The 20,198-nt window shown below is 38.5% G+C and overlaps 1 protein-coding gene across 1 annotated transcript in view; it reads left to right on the top strand.

The window, feature by feature from the left end:
- LOC143213149 (acyl-CoA Delta-9 desaturase) overlaps positions 1-19,599 on the top strand; it is a 45,344-nt gene extending 25,745 nt beyond the window's left edge. The window contains exons 2-6 of the mRNA XM_076432751.1: positions 11,603-11,820; positions 13,383-13,513; positions 14,072-14,277; positions 14,987-15,172; positions 17,229-19,599. Coding sequence (XP_076288866.1) covers positions 11,616-11,820; positions 13,383-13,513; positions 14,072-14,277; positions 14,987-15,172; positions 17,229-17,553 — 1,053 coding nt within the window. The 5' untranslated portion in view covers positions 11,603-11,615 and the 3' untranslated portion in view covers positions 17,554-19,599. The remainder of the gene's footprint in view (positions 1-11,602; positions 11,821-13,382; positions 13,514-14,071; positions 14,278-14,986; positions 15,173-17,228) is intronic.
- The last annotated feature ends 599 nt before the right edge of the window (positions 19,600-20,198 follow it).

A 20,198-nucleotide genomic window follows, 5' to 3' on the forward strand; every position in this document is an offset into this window, starting at 1 on the left:
TGGACATTCAGTTAATAAAAAATAATGATTTACTGTTTCATCAAACTCTCTCCGCAAACGATTAACTCGTTGATTGCGACGCATTTTAGGTCGAAGCTGTCAGTACTTCGCAGAGAGATATTCGCATGATAATCTGCGGCAGGTCGAGATAGTTCGCGATACGATTAAGAGAAAAGTAGAGCTACGACTGAGAATCGCATCACTGAAACGAACTGTTGAAACTGTAGTCATCGCAAAATCATTTAAAATTCAATTATATCGGTTTCGTAAATGTGCTTCCGCAAGCAAATTGTTAAAAATAGATCTACAAGGAAGAACTAGAAAATTCACAATCAAGGAACTATTTTAGTTATTCATTATGCCATTGCCGATAAGAACAATTCTTGGTAACGATAATGTTTTTCCATTTTGCGATAACATAACGTACGATTTATCTTTGAATAAAGAACCGTCTTCAAGGTAATAAGGAGGCGTTTTATAGATAATATTAGAACCTTTGTCCTTGCAGATAAGTTTCGAGTTGTATGTCTCTTTTTCCCCCAGGTAATTCGTAAAAGCCAAGCATACGATAATAAATACTTGACTAAGAATATAATTTTCCTACAAGTTCATTGGAAATTTACTCGAGGGTTAAATTGTCAATTTTTGTCACATTTTCCTTATTCGGTATGTTCAGCAGACTGAATATTTATTGAATATCCAGCATGTTTCTTACTAGGAAGCACCGTATAAAACTGAATTGAACTGGCTGATTGAATTGAGACGCCATTCTCTGTTCAGAAATAGCAGTGATTCATTTCTATCGATTTATCTTATTGGACTATCGAATGAAATGGCGTTTAAAAAATTTATGAAAAGACGAGGAGAAAAAGGTTACGCGGAAATAGAAAATTTATCGTGGACGAAGAATAATAGACGGGAAATAGAATTGATAATACGCCTTCTCACAATCACCGATAATTTAATTGCAGATATACGATTGTATTACAGTTTACCCTACGACCAGAGTTGGGCAAAAATTTTATATTTAATTATTTAATTAAGTGAGTTTAAAACCCCCTTTATTCGAAATATTTATTTCAATAAAATTTTTGCCGAACTCTGCCTACGACTTTGGTAAAAATTATATGTGTACTATAGACATATTATTAATTTGAACAAAAATGAAGAACAAAATTACCCTGCAGTTCATACCATGCAAATATAATTATCATTTTAGTAAACGATAATTCTACATGTAAAAAATGTTTATGCACACAACCTCATTTGTCTTCATAAACATTTTTAGAGTAGTTTTAGAATAAAAACAATTTTAGTATAATGGTACATATTCTGTGTATGTATTGTAAAATCGATCTATAAAAGTTCTATCGATAACCGTGTATTTGCACACACGCTTTGTCAGCTTGTCCTCGCCAAGACGAGCAGATGTGAGACCGAATCGCATGTGTGTGAGTGTTCGTAAAAAGTAGACCTATTGAAAGGGCTGTCGAGCATTTTCAACTGCCTATGTTAGATGTGGGGACGTCTTTTTAGAACGAAATGGCCCCTATGCTTCCGAATCAGGTGTGCACGGTATGGGGTCCCAGCTTTGTGTACGAAAATTGTAGTGCGCAGCACACATGTTCTATAATCTAACCTGAAATTAAAACTCCAAGCTATTTCTCTATACTTGTTCCAAGAAAATTCACGGAAAACTATTTCGCTCGAATAGAAAAATATTCCTTTAACGCCAAACCTACCGAGCTTAAACCCCTTGCTAATTCAAGATTTTAAACAAAGTCTAACAAATATTGACCGCCTAAAAATTCCACCTTCCTTTTTAGATGAAATAAAATTTGATTCGTTTGCTGTCGATATTTAACCCTTTGAACTTGAAGCAATTTGAATTCCAAAATCGAGATATTTGTTTCAACGTTTCAACCCAGTTAATTTTTGTTCTGTGTATTCTTTCTACATCGTGCACATCAAATTGAACTTGTTTTCTTACATAAAAGTTGAAACTTCTTACAATTTGTAGAATATAGACAAACTTAATAATGTTAAAACTGTTTTGAATAATGGTATGGCAATTTTTAGTGGCGTCTCAGACTCGCCATTCGAGTGCAAAGGGTTAAGCATCAAAATTTTCTCTTCTGTTCTAGGACATTCTCGGGGAATCAGGTTAATCACTGTACCTGTAAAGAAATTATTACGGCAAGGGGTTAAAAGTAACTGGTACATGTTCCCTTATAAAAATCACCAGATTAATTGTATTTAGACTTTGTGCGGCTCCTATTGCAGTGCTTTACCAAAGACATCTATGCAATCAATTCTTATGAAATCATTGTTATTATTTCAATAATTGTAAAATCAAAAATCTGGAACCGGTAATGTCGACCGGTGGTGGTAGGTGTAGTGTTAAACCAAACAGACAAATATTGACTTGTACCACTTTTGCATGAAACGGCTCAATTATTCTCAGTGCAAGAGCACTTGTGAAAGACGAGTTTATATTGCGCTCGGGTGACGAATAGTGTTCCACTGTGCGTTCAGATTCGTCTTGATAGCTCGCCGTAACGTGTCGAACACCTATTCCATAAGAGAAACCTCGAGGCTAGTAATATTCCACAGGGATCGTTGTCCACTTACGCAACAGAGATGTCTGGATTAGGTTCGACCTGTTAGTGTAATACGCGTCGAGGTTAGGTTCCGCGATACGGTACCCATGCGAACACCTGTTCCTCGTTATCGTCAACGACCCTCAGAAGCCACAAGCAATGGATGAAAGCGAAATAACTGTCGTCTGAAATTGTTAGGTTGTGGCCTTTGCAATTCGCGGTAAATGTCCAACGCAGAGTTGAGCAATAATGAACTAATATTTAAAAATAACTAACAAGTCACCCTCAACAACGTCAGTTAATAGTTTCATTTAAGATTGCAATGGGAAAGAAAATTTCTATGCTTTCTTTTGGTACAGCACAATTATTGAAAATCCTATTAATAGGCTTCCGGTAGGTAAAGTGTTAATCGCACAATAGTGACTGATGACTAAATATTAGTGACTGATCAACTACTACATAATTCACTAATAAGCAATAGCCAACGATTACTTAGACCTGTGACTACTTATTTACCATTTAGTTATCACTAGACGTTCACTAGATGTTCATGCAAAATAAAAAATGTTTGCGTTGATTGCAAGACACAGGAGTCAAATGAAAAACTTTTATTAAGCTTGATTTTCTTATTCGCCTGAAACTAATATACTGACGTCCTTAAATCTTTTTAATATGTCCACTGCTTTGAACTGTACGTACTCATTTTTGTCATAAATGCATAAAATCCGCAGTCTAGTTATCACTCACTAATCAAAAAGTTTTGACTAATGACTATTTTGGTATGACTAACATTCAAAAAGATTATTAGTCATTTTTAAATATTAGTTGATTATTGCCCAACTCTGGTCCAACGTTGTGTTAAAGGCAACATTGCACTCGCGATTTTTTAGTATCATTTGCGATCTGAACGCCCATGCATTATTATTATACAGCAGATCTTTGTGCAAAATATTTATACATCATTTGCCCGGAAATGAAGCTAAATAAAGAAATTATTTCTTGTGTAAATAATTTTAACTGACTGAAAGTAACGTCTCCGTATTTGTACATTTCTTAAATGCTTTACTTTATAGCGGACTTTATGGGTTTATAACAAAAATTAGTAGGCGTAATTGAAAACGTTAAAATATTAGAAAAAGTTAGAGATGCTCTTATATTATTTTCAACCTACTAACACTGAACCTATCACTGCCGGTTAAATGACCGGTTTCATATTTTTCACCTTACAATTATTGAAATTGTGAAGTTGCTTGCATGGAAATTGAGTCGATAAATTTCTTTATCCAAGCACATATTGTAATAAAAATTGCACAACATCTAAACAAATGGAGCCTTGTCATTTTTGCAAGCTATGATATTTCAATCGCTTTTAATGCTCGGTAGGTTTAGCATTAAACATATTTTGAAAGAAAATGTTCTGTTTCATGTGAAAAAATTTGCATTCTTCATAAAGATCCGCTGTCTAATTATTACACATATTTACATATGTGTAAACCGGTTCCCCCCGAATACACGAGCGCGATGACCCTTCATGGGGGAAAGAGGAAGCGTGATCGACGATCAAAAATCGGATTCGATACTTTTTGTTTATGTCCGTTTCATTAATCGTTTAACCTTCGGCTGTTTGACCCGCCATTGACACATTCACTGGCAAAGTAACAGTCGTGAAAAGTAGCCGAGGTCGAAGCAAACTTGTTCAGAAAACGAAAACTGACAAGTTTCAATTCTCGTATGCAAATTAAAAGCCAAGGTCCTTAACACTAACTCTACCGGTCAGAATGAGACCAGTTCCAGATTTTTTGTTTGCAATTATGGAAATAATAAAAATGATTTCATAAGAAATGATTGTACACGTAGATATCTTTTGTATAATTGCCGTTTTTATAAGGGAACACGTACCAGTTACTTTTAAGGCTCAGTAGGGTTACTGTTAACACCAAGCAACATTAAAATTGAATATCATTTTACCGTGGCTTGCATAAGACAAACGCAATCATGCTTAATGGAACTTTTAGTTAATTCCCCGTTATGCAATGATTAACTCTTTTCGTTCTAAACGGGTCAATTATCTACAGCCAGTTAATTTGGGGCATAATATGATAGAACGTCAGTTACATAAACTAATTAGGGGACAATATATGTGCGCACAAGAGCTATATCTTCGGTGCACTAATTGCAAATGTGTTGACCCTTTTTACAGAGAAATTGCAACTCGAAGAGCGATTGAAAACGATGTAAATTATATATATTAGTAGAAAACGTTTCGTAGATCTTTTTATGATAACGAGACGTGTGGAAAATTAGCAAAAATTTGATTGATGACCCAATACATAATTAATACTGCTCTCATTATAATATACATTGTTGACGATGAGAGGTGTTATCTCCATGATAATGACCTGAATTACTTTGTATACATCGACGATCTCATGTGCTCCGTGAACACGTGATCGTACGATTTGTATCTTGGAACTAAATTCCGTTTATCTGGCCGGGTAATCAGAGATTCACGTAACCGAGACTTGGAAGCATCGTGCTTAAATATTATAATTTATCAGATTAGATACTGGGATTTCGAAAATCTTGTTAATTGTAGGTAGACTAATATTCATGCAGCTGTAGAAACTTCGTAGAACATTCTCGAGAGTTCTTAATCACATGGATTGAGATCGTTTTTTTGGACGAGGTTAATAACGTGAACGGTGGCAAGCTTTCGTGTCGAATTGAACATTTTTAACAACGTTCTTTCGGATAAATGGCCTGAAAGTTGTTTTTCTATTTTAATTACTTGCATACATTGTATATTTACAATCTAGACGAAGGTGTCGACTACAAATATCTATCTTGCATTAAAGTAGTTAATTCATCGAAGCAAAATTTATTTATGTCGGAGTTACAGTAAGGAGCATAACAGTTTCAACACACTTTAAATCAGAATAACTTTTGTATGAATGGACCAAACGACTTCAATTTCTCTGTAAGGCTAGAAGAATTAGTTTAGTAAATGAAGTCTAAATAATATTTTGAAAAAATGCGTTTGGTCGGAAGCGCGACAAAAATAGTAAAAATTGATTTTTACTACTTTTTTAGCTGGGCCAATAACGAAAATTTAAAAGACGTGGTTGGTCAACTCGTATAAATTATATACGCTCTGAAAATTTCATAGAAATTGGTTCATTGGTTTACGAGTTATAATCGATCAAAAGTGGTAAAAGGCCAAAAATCTTGAAAAATCGCAATTTTTACCACTTTTGATCGATTATAACTCGTAAACCAATTAACAAATTTGAATGAAATTTTCAGAGCGTACATAATTTATACGAGTTGACCAACCACGTCTTTTAAATTTTCGTTACTGGCCCAGCTAAAAAAGTAGTAAAAATCAATTTTTACTATTTTTTTTCGCAATTCCGACCAAACGCATTTTTTCAAAATATTTTTTAGATCTCATTTACTAAACTAATTCTTCTAGCCTTACAGAGAAATTGAAGTCGTTTGATCCATTCATAAAAAAGTTATTCCGATTCAAAGTGTGTAAAATCAGTTATGCTCGTTAGTGCATATGTGTATAAAGTTCCATGTCACCAGTTATGTAGAAAGTGGAGTGCGAGTGACTGCGACTTAAGAATTGTTATTTTTACTGGTTTGAACCTCGCATCGTGTATACAAATATTTGATAATAAATAGAAAAAATCTTCTCGTTAATCGAACAAATTCTTATAGGTAGTGCGCTGAATTTTGAGAGTAACTTTTGAGAGTGGGGTAAAACCTCTTTCGTTGCGAAACCTCGATTTCCGCGCGCATTTTCGGCCCCGTTCCGTGCAACGAGCTCGGCGCTACCGTGCCTAAAATTTCAGCTCCGATAATCTTCGAAGAACCAAATACCTACTCGTATCTGCAAAAAGCTAATTCCGCACGTAGGAATATTGCGCAACCGCTTCGAAAGGTAGGTGGTAGAAATGGTCGAACGTGTTTGAAGAACACTGGCATAATGTCAAGGTGATAACTGTGCCGATTGGTGAAGGCGGTGCAGGTCAAGAGACTCGTTGGAAATTTCGAGTAGAATGATCACATAGTCGCCATAGTTGGTATCCCGGTGGCAAACGAGTCTGCGCCGCGGCGCTAGGACGTCCACGCGATCCTGTCGGCAGTCGATAGACGACCTCGTTCGAGCTTGGGTCAGCTTGAATCCGACGGGTTTCTGCGATCCGGACCGGGTTCTCCATTCTCAAAGGTGCTCGATGAAGGTGCTCGGCTTTACAGGTGCCTCAGATGCGTCCTGGAAAACTATATCCTGGAGTCTAGTTAGCTGGCATTGATGTTCTGATCAAGGGCCGCCGAGTATCCTCGAAGATCCGCTCGGGTAGGGCTCTGTTTTAACCTAGAAAATGTAGATGTTGTGTTGATGTCGTGTTCGGCTTGCCGATCGATGGAGGACACTGTTTATCCTGGAATCGCCAGGTTCAATCTAGAACACATCGTTTTTTCCCCGTTCGTATCGATCTCTCGCCGGGATGTTCCGTTTTCCGATGGGAGGACGCGGGACGAGCGGTCTTCGTTTCGCGACGTGCACACGTGACTCCGAGAGCACGGATGATGACCTAGAATGATGTCGGAAGTAGGCGGTATGTAAACTTCCTGACCGATAGACAGGTACGATCGCCATTTCTATTTATCCGACGCTTTGCTCCGCTCGCTGGCCATCCGCGATCAGAACTCTTACTCCGACTTGGTGTCCCCGATTCCACAGTGTTCGACGTTTATGCGAAATTATAGGGATAGTTCGTCGGAACGATCGAACGCGCGCGCCAGGACTCTCAGCAGCTTCGCTGTGTTCCCGTTCGATTAGACATTCTTTCTCTGTCCCTTTTTTCCCCGGGAATGCTTGAATGGACCTCGTTGCAACTGTTGCGCTAGATGCGGTTTCGGAAAGAGTGGGATCCAGTCCGACGGCAGCGTCACGCGTTCTGGATCTGGCTTCGTATTTTTAGAAACAATTAACGTGGTTAGCGGAATCGAGTCGCGTGAGATCGGAAAATTAGATCTAGCGTTCCGTTTCGCTGGGTGTCGCCGCCCGAAAAGTCGGAATAAGTCGATTGCAGAATTGTTGCTGTCCGACGTAGTTAAAGGTCTAACTTGTTTTGTTATTCGTAAACAGTCTCGAAAACAGCGTTCACTCGTTAGCGATTTTCAAGTGTTTTAAGGAAATTACAATAATAAATTATGTCATTTCAACAGAATTTACATACAAGAATAATTTTTTCCAGCTTTTCAGCGGAACTGTTGGAAAAGTTGAACAGTATTTGAACATCTGTACACTTCTGTATATAAAATTTCGTAAAAATGAATCTTTTGGACAAAGAATAAACGTTTGATCTCGTAATGTTATAGCTGACGTTAAGACGAATTCAACGACCTACTATATCACGATATTGAGCCGATAAATAACGCCGAAATAGTTTGTTCTTATTGTTGTTTTGAGTCTGATGTTTGCTCACTCGATTCGATGGACTTTCTCGGCGGAGGAAACGCAGCCAGCTGTGTTAAACAAAACGAGAAAGAAAGAAACGGTTATTTATTTCCATGCAGAAACGATTATCATATTTACATTTCACGCATCGAAGCTGTCTTTTTGCCGGGTCGCAATCTACCGTCGCGTTTTACGACTCGTCGATACATCTATCTAATTCCCGATAAAAGTTGAATAATTGGTGTCGCGCGGGATCAAGTATTCATTATCGCGCCGTCACTTTTACGTGGTCGATATTCCCGCTCGAATCAGAAACCGTGATCGTGACGGAAATTTTTTGGCAGTCTGGACGTCTGCGATAACATAAGCGTGGAAGTAGACCTAACGAGCATCATCGTGCTGGAAATATTGACTTCCTCGTTCGCGTTTCTAACAACGGAGTTGAACGATAAGATAGCGAGATCAATGAAATCGCGATACGATTGTGCTCGACGTTTGTGCAATCGTAGAAAAATTGTGTCGATGTTTATACGAGGCTTGCTAATTGAAATTCGAGATAAGAGGCACATTTCACTGTGATTGCGAACGATCCTTGTTATTATTGTTCCTGACGCTGCATAAGTTGTCACGGATGGAGTAAGTAGATTTTCTTCGTACGTTGTTTTTACATGTTTCCCTGTTTGTACGTTCTATTCCGATGACAATCGAAAGGCTTTAAGGATATTCTGGAGGTACAATGGGAGATAAAAGTACAAGAAATTCGAAATCCATCAATATGTTGGCAATGAAAGCCATTCATGAGTATATTTTGCATTTAAGAAATAGATTAATTTAAAAAGCTTTCGTTTAATTAGTGAATTTCATGTTATATTTATTTTTTAATCAAATTGTCTTCAAAAAATTGTAAGTGACTTTTGCGAATACCCTCTGATTTGAACTTCAAGATAATAAACGCGACAAATAACAATGACAACACGATAAATTTGACGTTTCGTAACAGTTCATAATTTTCTGCTCTGTAACTGTTTAGTGAATCCTAATAAATTTTGAACATAATTAATTACATAATTTTTACTATATATGAAAAAAACTGGAGTTTCTAGTTGCGTTTCTTCAAGGTTTAAATAGTGTTTGAAGTGGAATTTTATGAATTCTCCATAAGAAGACGTGTTAAAATGTGCAAACTTTAAATTGCTATAATTCTTAAACGGTACAGTGAATCGAAGTATTAGTAAGAATTATATCTTGTCAAATTTTCAAAAATTTTGTTGCGTTTTTATATACCTCCAGAACATCCTTAACGCTAAGCATACCGAGGTCTAAAACTGACTGGAATGTGTTGCTTTATAAAAACGACGTCGTAGAATTCATATAGATTTTCTATGATTTTTATTTTAATATGTATAATCATCTTTTATAAATTGCCGAATAAAAAACCAGAAACCGATCATTTGACCGGCAGTGCTTGGTTTAGTAACACTAGCTTTACATCTATCTATATAAATAAATATGTAAATGTCCGTTTGTTTGTAATCGAACAATTTCCGTAACGGCTGAACGTAGAAAGCTGAGGTTTGAGCCATTAGATACGCAGCGTTTCTTCGGGAAGGTTTTAAGACAATCCGCATTCGAAAAAGTCCATTCGTTCAAGAGTTTTGACGACTTTTTCCACCGGCTACAACGCAAACTGCTTACTTCAAGTTATGTGAATGTGGCGCGTGTTTGCGAAAACATTGATGTAGAATAATCGATATGGTTTCGTGTTGATTCGCGTTACAATCAATGCGTCACGACGAGAATCTTCTCAGTGGTATTCTGCTTCAAATTATATATCGTGAAATATATATAAATAGAAAGATTGACCTATTCGGAGTGATTTGTTCTGTAAGTTTCTCACTGCATTGGAATTCAGCTGAGTAGATTGATCTGTAGTTTTATCAATGTTTTTTAGTTCGTGTTTTTTCCTTATTTAATGTTTAGCGATTTTAGATGTTATTGATATAACTTTCTTTCTACTTTAGTACATAAAAAGAATGACTCGCGGAAAAGCAAACTCAGATCGTCGTACTCGCGGAACGGAAGCAGTGCGACGATTAAGATCAAATCAAATTGAGAAAGAACGGGCATCACAAGCATTATAAAATAAAACATATAAATGTCACATCTGTTACAGGTAAAAACATGCTTCTAAAAAATACTGAGCCACAGCAACGCGTGGCGGGGGAAAGCTAGTTAGTTTATAAAAATAACAAGAATGCTTCTATCCAAATTGTTATCCATTTTTAAAATAATGTGTATCCAGACAAATAATTTGTTGAATTTATGAGTGGAAAATTAAAAATATTAGATCGTAAACGTTAATTCAAATTGTCCTCGCTCTGTCTGCTTTTACTGGAATTGTGCAGACTGCTGATGAACACATAGCATGTGGAAAAAAATTGTGTGTGACAGGTTTGCGTCAGAAGTTCGTTCCGCGTCAATGTTAATGTCAATTTTTCAGAACGATTTACATGTATTCGACGCAATTGTGGAAAGAAAAGCCAGGTACGTAATTCATGCCGATGGCGCCGCGAAAGAAAATTACAATTAGTAACGACGATGCGACGAACAGTGCTAAATAAGCGAAGATCTAATCTTGTCCTCCGTTTAATAGTATAACGAGAGTTCTCTTTGCAGAATTCTGCGAAGTTAATTGGAAGTTGAGATTTTTTGATTGAAAATGATCCGCAGTGCTTGAGGTTTGGTTACAATGATTTGTGATGTTAATGGTCGAGCACGAGCGTTCGAGTTCGCCGCTTTTGCACGGCAGCAGAGTTCGAATAATCAGGGCAATGATTATCGATCGTCCTTACAGCGGAATAACGTTCCTCGAAATGTAATTTGATTTTCTCGGATGCGTATGAATGGTGTACGACGCGACTAGTTTCCGCTGGAAAAGAAATTTCCGCTCCTTCGGTAAATGGGAAGTGATCAAAATTCCTCTGAGAAGTTAACAATCGATTTTATAAAACTGTATAAAGAAAAGAAGTTTACGGAATAATTAACCCTTAAGACTTTCAGGAAGTGGACCTCGACAATTCAACAACCGAATTAATTTATTTAATATTTATTTCGATCGAATTTGTACATAGAAGTTGATTGAAAAACTGGTAAAATTAAGACGAGGAATATTTTAGCGTAACCGACGTAAATACGGAGTAGAAAATGTAAGAGTTACTCGTCGATTTAAGGAAAGAGTTTACAGAATAATTAACTCTTGAGACTTTCGAAGTGGACCTCGATAATTCGAGATAAAGAAGTTCATTTTAAAACAGGTACAATTAAGACGAGGAATATTTTATCGCAACCGACGTAAATACGGAGTAGAAACGTGAAAGAGTTCCTCGTCGATTTAAGAAAAGATTGAAAATTGTCTGAAACGTAAAAGTTTAAACGTAAATTTTTCGATCTAACGGTACAGGCTTCCGTATTAACCGACTTCCGGATTACGTTTTGTGTCCGTTACCTAACGATATGAATTGTTTGTTTACAGAAACAAAAGCAGAATGGCGCCAAACATCACCAGCACTCCAACGGGAGTGTTGTACGAAGGTGAAACACTGGACGACGCCGTGATTGATCAACAAAAAACCAAGTACAAGAGGCAAATCGTCTGGAGGAATGTAATCATTTTCACATACCTTCATCTGGCGGCAATTTACGGCGCATACCTTGCCCTCACTTCCGCCAAATGGAGCACAGTACTTTTCGGTAAGTGAAACGAATCTTTCGAATCTGTGCCGCTTCGTGGCGGAAGAACAAGCTCCGCAAGACACGATGCGATTTATGCGTTGGCACGAGCCGCTTCTCTATCTTGTCATGCAGTCACTGTAATTTTCAGCCTTACATTCGAATTTTATTAAACTCCGTGCTTGCGTGACTCGTGCCGGTTCGAGTTACGGAAGAAGGTTTAATTGGATCACAAATTCAGAAAAGTCGGCCGAGTTCGGCGAAACGAGCCGCTGATAGCCATGCGTGACAGGTCGTGTTATATGTGACCTTGTAAATTATAATTTTTGGAAAATGTCTTTGCCTACCATTTCGCAAACCAATGCTTCTAATTAATTATAAAAAATCAGGTCGTTTGGTACAATTATAAAACAGAATAACTTTTTTATAATTTCACCAAACGACCTGATTTTTTATAATCAGTTAGAAGCATTGGTTTATGGAATGATATGCAAAAAAGATGTTCCAAGAAATTATAATTTACAAGGTTACATGCAAAAATAGTAAGGGCATTTGTTTTAACATTTTTACTAGGACCCTTAAAGATAATTTAAAATATATGTTTTGTAGATCTATGTTAGTTGTACACATGCTGAAAGTTTCATCAAAATCGATTAACATGCACTCGAGCTACAAGCGATTAAAAATGTTGAAAATCGTAGTTTTACACGACTTTTGATCAGTTTCTGCTTAAAATCCACAAAATCGTACATCTTCCGATGCGTGTCGTTTTTTCCTGCGTCGACCGATTTTGTTGAAATTTTCAGCATGTGTATAACTAACATAGATCTACAAAACATATATTTTAAATTTTCTTTAATGGCCCTAATAAACAAGTTAAAAAATTACCTTATTTATTTTTGCATGTAACCTTGTAAATTATAATTTTTTGGAAAATCGTTTTTGCATATCATCTCATAAACCAATGCTTCTAATTGATTATAAAAAATCAGGTCGTTTGGTATTAAATTATGAAAACGTTATTCCTTATATGCCTTTCTGTTCGTGAAAATTATTTTCTCTAGATTATTTCATTAATTTGGTGTCTATCAGTAAATATTGACTAATAATTGTGCGGATTCAGTTGATGGCATTCGACCACAACGCTTGTCATACTTGTATGTATGTAAAGTATATGTATATGTATTGTAGAATAATATCAATCATACAAATTGAATTCAGCGAGACTTTGTAAATATTGAATTGAAGGTGATTTGGATTTCATCCGCGTCAGATCTGTTCGGAAATTCAGATACATTAAACATATATTCTCGCTTTACCTTATACGTTGGAAAACGTACTGGCAAAATTTTCGAAGAATGCGAGATACGAATATTTTATCTGTATTTGCATAAATATTCGCGATCAATTGCCTAGGGGAATAGTTGGAAGTCACGTTTAGCTGCAAGTGACAAGTGACATTTGAATAAATTAGGATAAATGAAGTGATAAATTTTCAATGTCGATCGAGGATCGATTATGCTGACACGTGTAAATGACCAGTTTTTTAATTTGATCGTTCTTCCCCTCTCTTTTGTTCGCAGCCTTTATCCTGTACTTAGGATCTGGCTTGGGTATCACCGCCGGCGCTCACAGATTATGGGCGCACAGATCATACAAGGCAAAATGGCCGTTGGAAGTTTTTCTGATGATAATGAACACGGTGGCTTTCCAAGTAAGTTGATGATTTCCCTATTTCGTGTATAAGTCCCATTAACAGACTGCGGATCTTTATGCATTTATGCCATTTAAAAAAATGTTCAAAATATGCTAGAATATAAAAATTCCACAGAATTTAATACGGTTTTTAGTTAGATTTTTAATAGAAAATGAGATTCTATTTGCTCCCACCGTCTCGAAATTTGCCACAGCAAAAATTGAAAATTGCATAAACATTCCCAGTCTACTCGTTAGGTTTGGTGCAGAACCTATGGCCGATTCTGAACTGCAGAGTCGAAGTGTTAAGATTTGTTAGATAAACTATTTGTGGAACACAAAGCTTAAGAATACGATGATCGTTTTTGCCCCAACCTAATGTGTGGCAAAGAATAATGGATCAATATCAAATTGAACGTTTGTCTGAGAGCAGGATAGTAGAATGTATATTTACAGTCATAAGATACATGTAACGAGATAGCATTGTTATTCTGGGGACTCGCGTGTTCTTGCAGGAAGTCTGTCAGCTTTGTCGTGAGCAACCACTAAATATTTTCCTCGATTTCTCGTTCCACAGGACGCGGCGATTGACTGGGCAAGAGATCACAGACTTCACCATAAATACAGCGAAACGAATGCCGACCCCCATAACGCGACAAGAGGCTTCTTCTTCGCGCACGTTGGTTGGCTGTTGTGCAGGAAACACCCGGATATCTCTCAGAAAGGAAAGGGCATCGATATGGACGATCTAAGAAAGAACCCCATCCTTTCTTTCCAAAAGAGGTAAGCCCCGCTCGATCATTCTAACAAGTAGAAATTAATTCGATTAATTAAGAGCCACTCTTCTGTTTAAAGAATCGTTAATCTCGACTATGAAGTCCACTGGAGACTACAGTTAAAAAAGATTTGGGTCCTTCATGACTTCAGCTTCAATTATTATATTTACTTCGGTGCACACATGTTGAGAGATAAATTCTTCCGCTTGGTGATTCTGCACGCGCAAGCGCATCACGGATCCGAGTACCTAATTTATCAATTTCGGACGTGTTACAGTGACACGAACCGATTTGATCAAGCTTTCCGTTGATCTGCTCTTTCTGTGAGATCGCCTTTCGTTGCGACGAGAGTTATTGGAGCTTTTTACCTGAGCACATTAATCAGATGGCTAACTGCCTCATGAATATTAATGCCTCTGACGTTGATGTTATCGTAAACTGCAGAGATTTTTTTTTTGATCTGTAAACTAAGCACGTAACGTGTTTGACACCTGATGTTTGCCACGCGAGACAGTTTCATTGCGAAGTCAGAGAGTTACTATGATTAACCGCGTTGAGTTTCTTCCTGATTGTTGCCCTCGAATTTAATTGGTGCTCGGAGATTACTATAAATTTCGGAGAATTACCATAATTTTTGTTACTTTGTGGAGACTGACAGTTTCAGGGCCCTGGAAGCTATGATTTCTTACGAAACATCTCTCGTGATATGTTCGCAGGCACTACAAATTCCTGATGCCATTGATGTGCTTCGTCATTCCGGCTGTCATCCCGGTTTACATGTGGGGTGAAACGTGGTCGAACGCTTATTTCGTACCGGTGATCCTGCGATACGTTTTCACACTGAACGCTACGTGGCTGGTCAACTCCGCTGCTCACTTGTTCGGCAACAAACCGTACGACAGGTTGGTAGAAGCAATTAACAGTTTAGGCTTGCTGCACACACAGGGGTTTGAAGTGATACACGCAAATACTGGAACTGATATGCAGTACCACGATTGCTGTGATACGGAGATCAGCGTAATTACTGTTTGCAAGTGGAAAAGAATACGACGTTATTAATTTACGATAGTTGACATCCTCATACGTAAAATGTGTGGTACAATGCCAATGCCAATCGGTGCCTCCGTGGCCGCGGCTAGTAGGAGATCCCACCTTAAGCATTTGAAAAATATGTACAACAATATATTCTTTCTTGCGGCCGCAATTGCGCTACGATTTGGAGGCAAAAGGAAAACCGAAAAAATACTGGTACTTATTTGGGTATTGCAAAAATTTCAGTATTAGTGTATTATTATAGCTTTATCAGTGATATACCGGTTTTAAGTCTCAGGACAAAAGCACAGCTGAAGTGTTTGAGGGGGTAGACTCTCGTTTCCAGGATTGCAAGCTTGCGGGATGCGCCTTCTCAATTTCCCCAAAGATGGGGTTTTCAGTAGTCGAAAGCGCTAGATAAAAGATCAGTCTAGGCCGGAGTTGCCCTCAAAAGTCCTATTTTTACGTTTACGAGACGTAATTTGCATTATTCGAAAGCATAAAGCTACTGCGACAGCTACATGCTGCCGAATAATGTAAATTACGCCTGGCATAAACGTAAAAATAAGACCTTTAACCTTCCGTCGGGCGCAACCGATGTGAGAGGCACAGCGCGATCATTTAGGTACCTCGAAAACAGTCATCCCACCCTTAGGGAGGGCCCAAAAGGGCGGCCCTACGAGTATAGATGGCATCAAGTGCATTATTTCCCTAACAGCAGTCGTATAAATGAACTTAATTAGGTGTTTATCATGTTTTTGAATGTTGGCCCGTCAAACACATTGCGCCCGAACTCGGTGGTCCAGATATTGCGCCCGACGGAAGGTTAAGGACGACTGTGGCCTAGATTGATCTTTTATCTAGCTCTTTTGACTAGCGAAAACCCCATCTTCGCATTATCTAATTTGCATTAAGGCGCTTCCTACACCCTTGCAACTTTGTATCGTTTCTTGAGGCCGCAATTGCGCTGCAAGATTTGGAGGCAAAAGGAAAACCGAAAAAATAATGCAACAATTTCAGTATTAATGTATTAGTACATATAGCTTTATTAGAACTATACCGGTTTTAAGTCTCAGAGAAAAGCACAGTCGAAGTGTTTCAGGGGGCAGGCTCTGGTTTCCAGGATTGCAAGGGTGCGGGATGTGCCTTCTCAATTTCCCCAAAGATGGGGTTTTCAGTAGTCGAACGCGCTAGATAAAAGATCAGTCTAGGCCGCAGTTGCCCTCAAAAGTCCTATATTTACGTTTACGAGGCGTAATTTGCATTATTCGAAAGGATAAAGCTACTGCGACAGCTACATGCTGCTAAATAATGTAAATTACGCCTGGTAAACGTAAAAATAGGGACTGTGGCTAGGGTTGCCAGAAATGTTTTATCCAAATATAGAAGAAGCAGTGAAAACTGCAATTATGTATATATGAGATAGGCTCAAAATGTAGGAGTTTAAGTAAAAGAGGTACACAGCACATTTTAAACTTTTTTATTCAGACAAAGAGATTTTTGAAAATTATATGCTATTCAAATATGATATAGGAGATCAAGTTCAAATATAGAAGACTCATATCAAATATAGAAGATCTGGCATCCCTCACTGTGGCCTAGATTGATCTTTTATCTAGCTCTTTTGACTACTGAAAACCCCATGTTTGCATTATCTAATTTGCATCAAGGCGCATCCTACACCCTTCCAACATTCTGGAAACAAGCCTACCCGCTTAAACCTTGAGATACGCAACTTTATATCGTTTCTTGAGGCCGCAACTGTGCTGCAAGATTTGAAGGCAAAAGGAAAACCGAAAAATACCGGTATTTATTTCGGTATTGTTTAAAGGCCAGTTACGGATTCGCGAACACCGTGCCCGAATTCGAGGCATAGCAAGCTGTGCTATCGATTGACATTAAACAGGGTGATTTGATTGACTCTAGGTTTATCAACCCTGCTGAGAACAAGGCGGTAGCTCTCACAGCGTTCGGGGAGGGCTGGCACAACTATCACCACGTGTTCCCATGGGACTACAAGACCGCCGAGTTGGGCGGCTACGGATACAATCTGACGAAAGCTTTCATCGACTTCAACGCGAAGCTCGGTTTGGCGTACGATCTGAAGATGGTTCCCAGAGATATGGTGGAGAAACGAGTGAAACGAACAGGAGACGGTAGCCACGAACTCTGGGGCTGGGGCGACAAGGATCAGACGCAGGAGGACAGGGACCAGACGATAGTAACGCACAGTTTGAACGGCGGTCTATAGAGGCGATCCGCGAAATGGCCGATCATTGTCGCGTTGAATGAACGGCGGCTAGTTCTTTGTACAATTATTAGGACGGGACTTGTTTGGGCTATCCGAGAAACTAATCGGAACATATTGGGATATCAATTAGTATTTTTAGTTACGCGGTTGCGGGAACGCCAGCTACGTTTGATATTCCGCGAAACCGATCAAACGCTGTCTTTTGGATGATGCACATTACTTGAATTGGAGTACGAACTTGATTGAAATTATCACCGAATTAGCAAAGAGAATTAAAAACAATACCGTAGAAAAAGAAAAAGTGATGATCGTCTTATAAAATCACACGCTATCATAGTACAGTGTGCTGTTGTCCATGGCGTGAACGTTGATTTCCGCCGGGATAAGCAGCGCGAGCTGCTCTGACACGTTGAATACAGCTGGCCTTTACGATTACGCGACCGATTCGATGGATCATTTGGCAGGTTCTGAATGTCCTCTCGGCGATTTCCGACAACAAGCCGCCCGCTCCAATCGGCTTGTTTAATCGTACCTTGTTTCTGCGATTGCGTTCTAGATTCTAACGATATAAGCTCGCGTTCGACGATCGGTCTTTCTCGATTGATTCGGATCCTCCAGAAGCGTCGATTGTTTGACACATAGTTCAATAGTTCGCCTCCGCGGCTGGCGAGATTAAGTCGAATAAACGCTACCAAAGTCCCTCGGTTGTAATGTGATCATCCCGCCAACCATTTTTTCTTCTTTTTTTTTCTTTTTGTTTTTATCATTCGGCGCCCAAGCGCAATTAGCGGATAGACTTTATTTAATGTTGTCCCGTCGTTTGTTGATCAACCTTGGACCAACGAGGCGCGATGCGGCTGCCACTATCGGCGCAGGAGTATTTATTTCGAAGAGAGCACATTGCCGAGACATGACGGACACCAAGTTGTTTGATCCTTTTACACTGATCAGCCGCCAAGCTCGCGAGATACTAGTAACTTGTTAAACGTAATTGTGGAATATTGGTAGAATCAATGACTTTATCATCGAACGAGGACCCATTGTAATTATTGTACGATTCGAGTTCGATGGGGAATCATTGGTAGATGCAGCCAAGAATAGCGGGATGCTTCACATTCACGGATTAACGGTTTCATTAAAATTATCTCTTGTTTTGTCACTTTCACTGTTCAGGACATTACCGGAAATTCCCCTGAAGTCAACGAACCTTGAAATGTATACACGAACTACCCCTCGTGCAAGTTATTTTGGTCAATGGCATTACCGTTTCTTCGGATTTCTCTCACTAAATTCGCTCGCGACAAATGTGTACTAGAACGAGGGGTATACCATATACCATACGATATAGCAGAATTACTAGATGCGTTGCATCAAATTGCAACCGTGCAACGAGCTTATGAGAAGCTTATCAGGTACCTGAACGCAAAATAAAAAAAAAAACAAGGCGATAATTCACGCTTTCTAGAATTAAAGGCGACCATTACGCATCCTTAACTAATTCTAGCGGTCTGTGGGATTAGCGCGTGACTAACAGAAGGTGGTAGCACTCGATGATAATGCGTGAATGAAACGAAATTCATTAACCGGGTATCTAAATGTTGGACGCGATGAACATTTTGATTACTTTAAGGGTATAGTATACCATGTGCGTAACAGCGGTTTACCACACACAATGTCGTTTGTATGATTCTTTGCAAGACACTATATATTGCAATATTATAAACTAAGAGGAAGAAACACGTTTGTTACGAAAAGAAAAAAAAATATGTTGTATACCTTCCTGCAAAACCGATTGAAAAGCACTTCGATCGTCGCAACGTCCTGATCGGATCTACCTAATAGAGAGTGGTATGCTTTTTGAAAGAATACTCGAATGGAACGAAAGTATGTAACGTCAAAGTATATTTTTAACAGACACTTTTGAGCAGTCCCAGATATCTATCCTCGAGAATAACACTAGAACAATCATCGGATTGAACATTTTTGTTTGAAGGAGTCGAATGCTCAGAAGTTCCGTAACAAATAAAACTTTATTTTATGGATGAAGAGAGAGTGCTCAGAAGTTTTCTAACGAATGTCTACAACTTTCCGGATCCCCGTCCTAACTTCTACGATGTAAGGATAGTCGAAGTCGTATTTTCAAATATTTTGGTAACAGACTTCTCAGGTACCTCCGTCCTATCTCGAAGTCAACAATGAAAATGTTTCGTTCGAGTACAAGCTGTACACCTTTGAAAAGACGTCTGAAATTGATTTAAGCTTTTCGTTCGCGTGTTCCTGCGTTCTCTCGAACCGTTCATGACAATAGATTCTCTTTCTGCCCTCTGTTCCTCGGTGTCTCTCGAAGTTGCGCGGGTGCAGAGTACATCGAACATGTGATTCCTGTATTATAGTTTGAAAGAATGATCGACGCGCCGGAAATGCGGGGCATTTTCGGACTTTTCGCGGCTGTTCGGAGCGCACAATGCCAACACGACGACATTGAGAAGTGTGATTTTCCATAACTATGCCAGTCTGAATGTCGGCGTTATGGTAAAAACACACACGGTACGTTATATTTTTAAAACTCGAAACAAACGTCCGTGGAGTTTCTCGATTAGTGATACACGTACATTTTTTCTAAGAAAAATTCTATATGTCCGTTC

Source organism: Lasioglossum baleicum, chromosome 10, assembly GCF_051020765.1.
Source record: "Lasioglossum baleicum chromosome 10, iyLasBale1, whole genome shotgun sequence".
In the NCBI taxonomy this organism is placed as follows: domain Eukaryota; kingdom Metazoa; phylum Arthropoda; class Insecta; order Hymenoptera; family Halictidae; genus Lasioglossum; species Lasioglossum baleicum.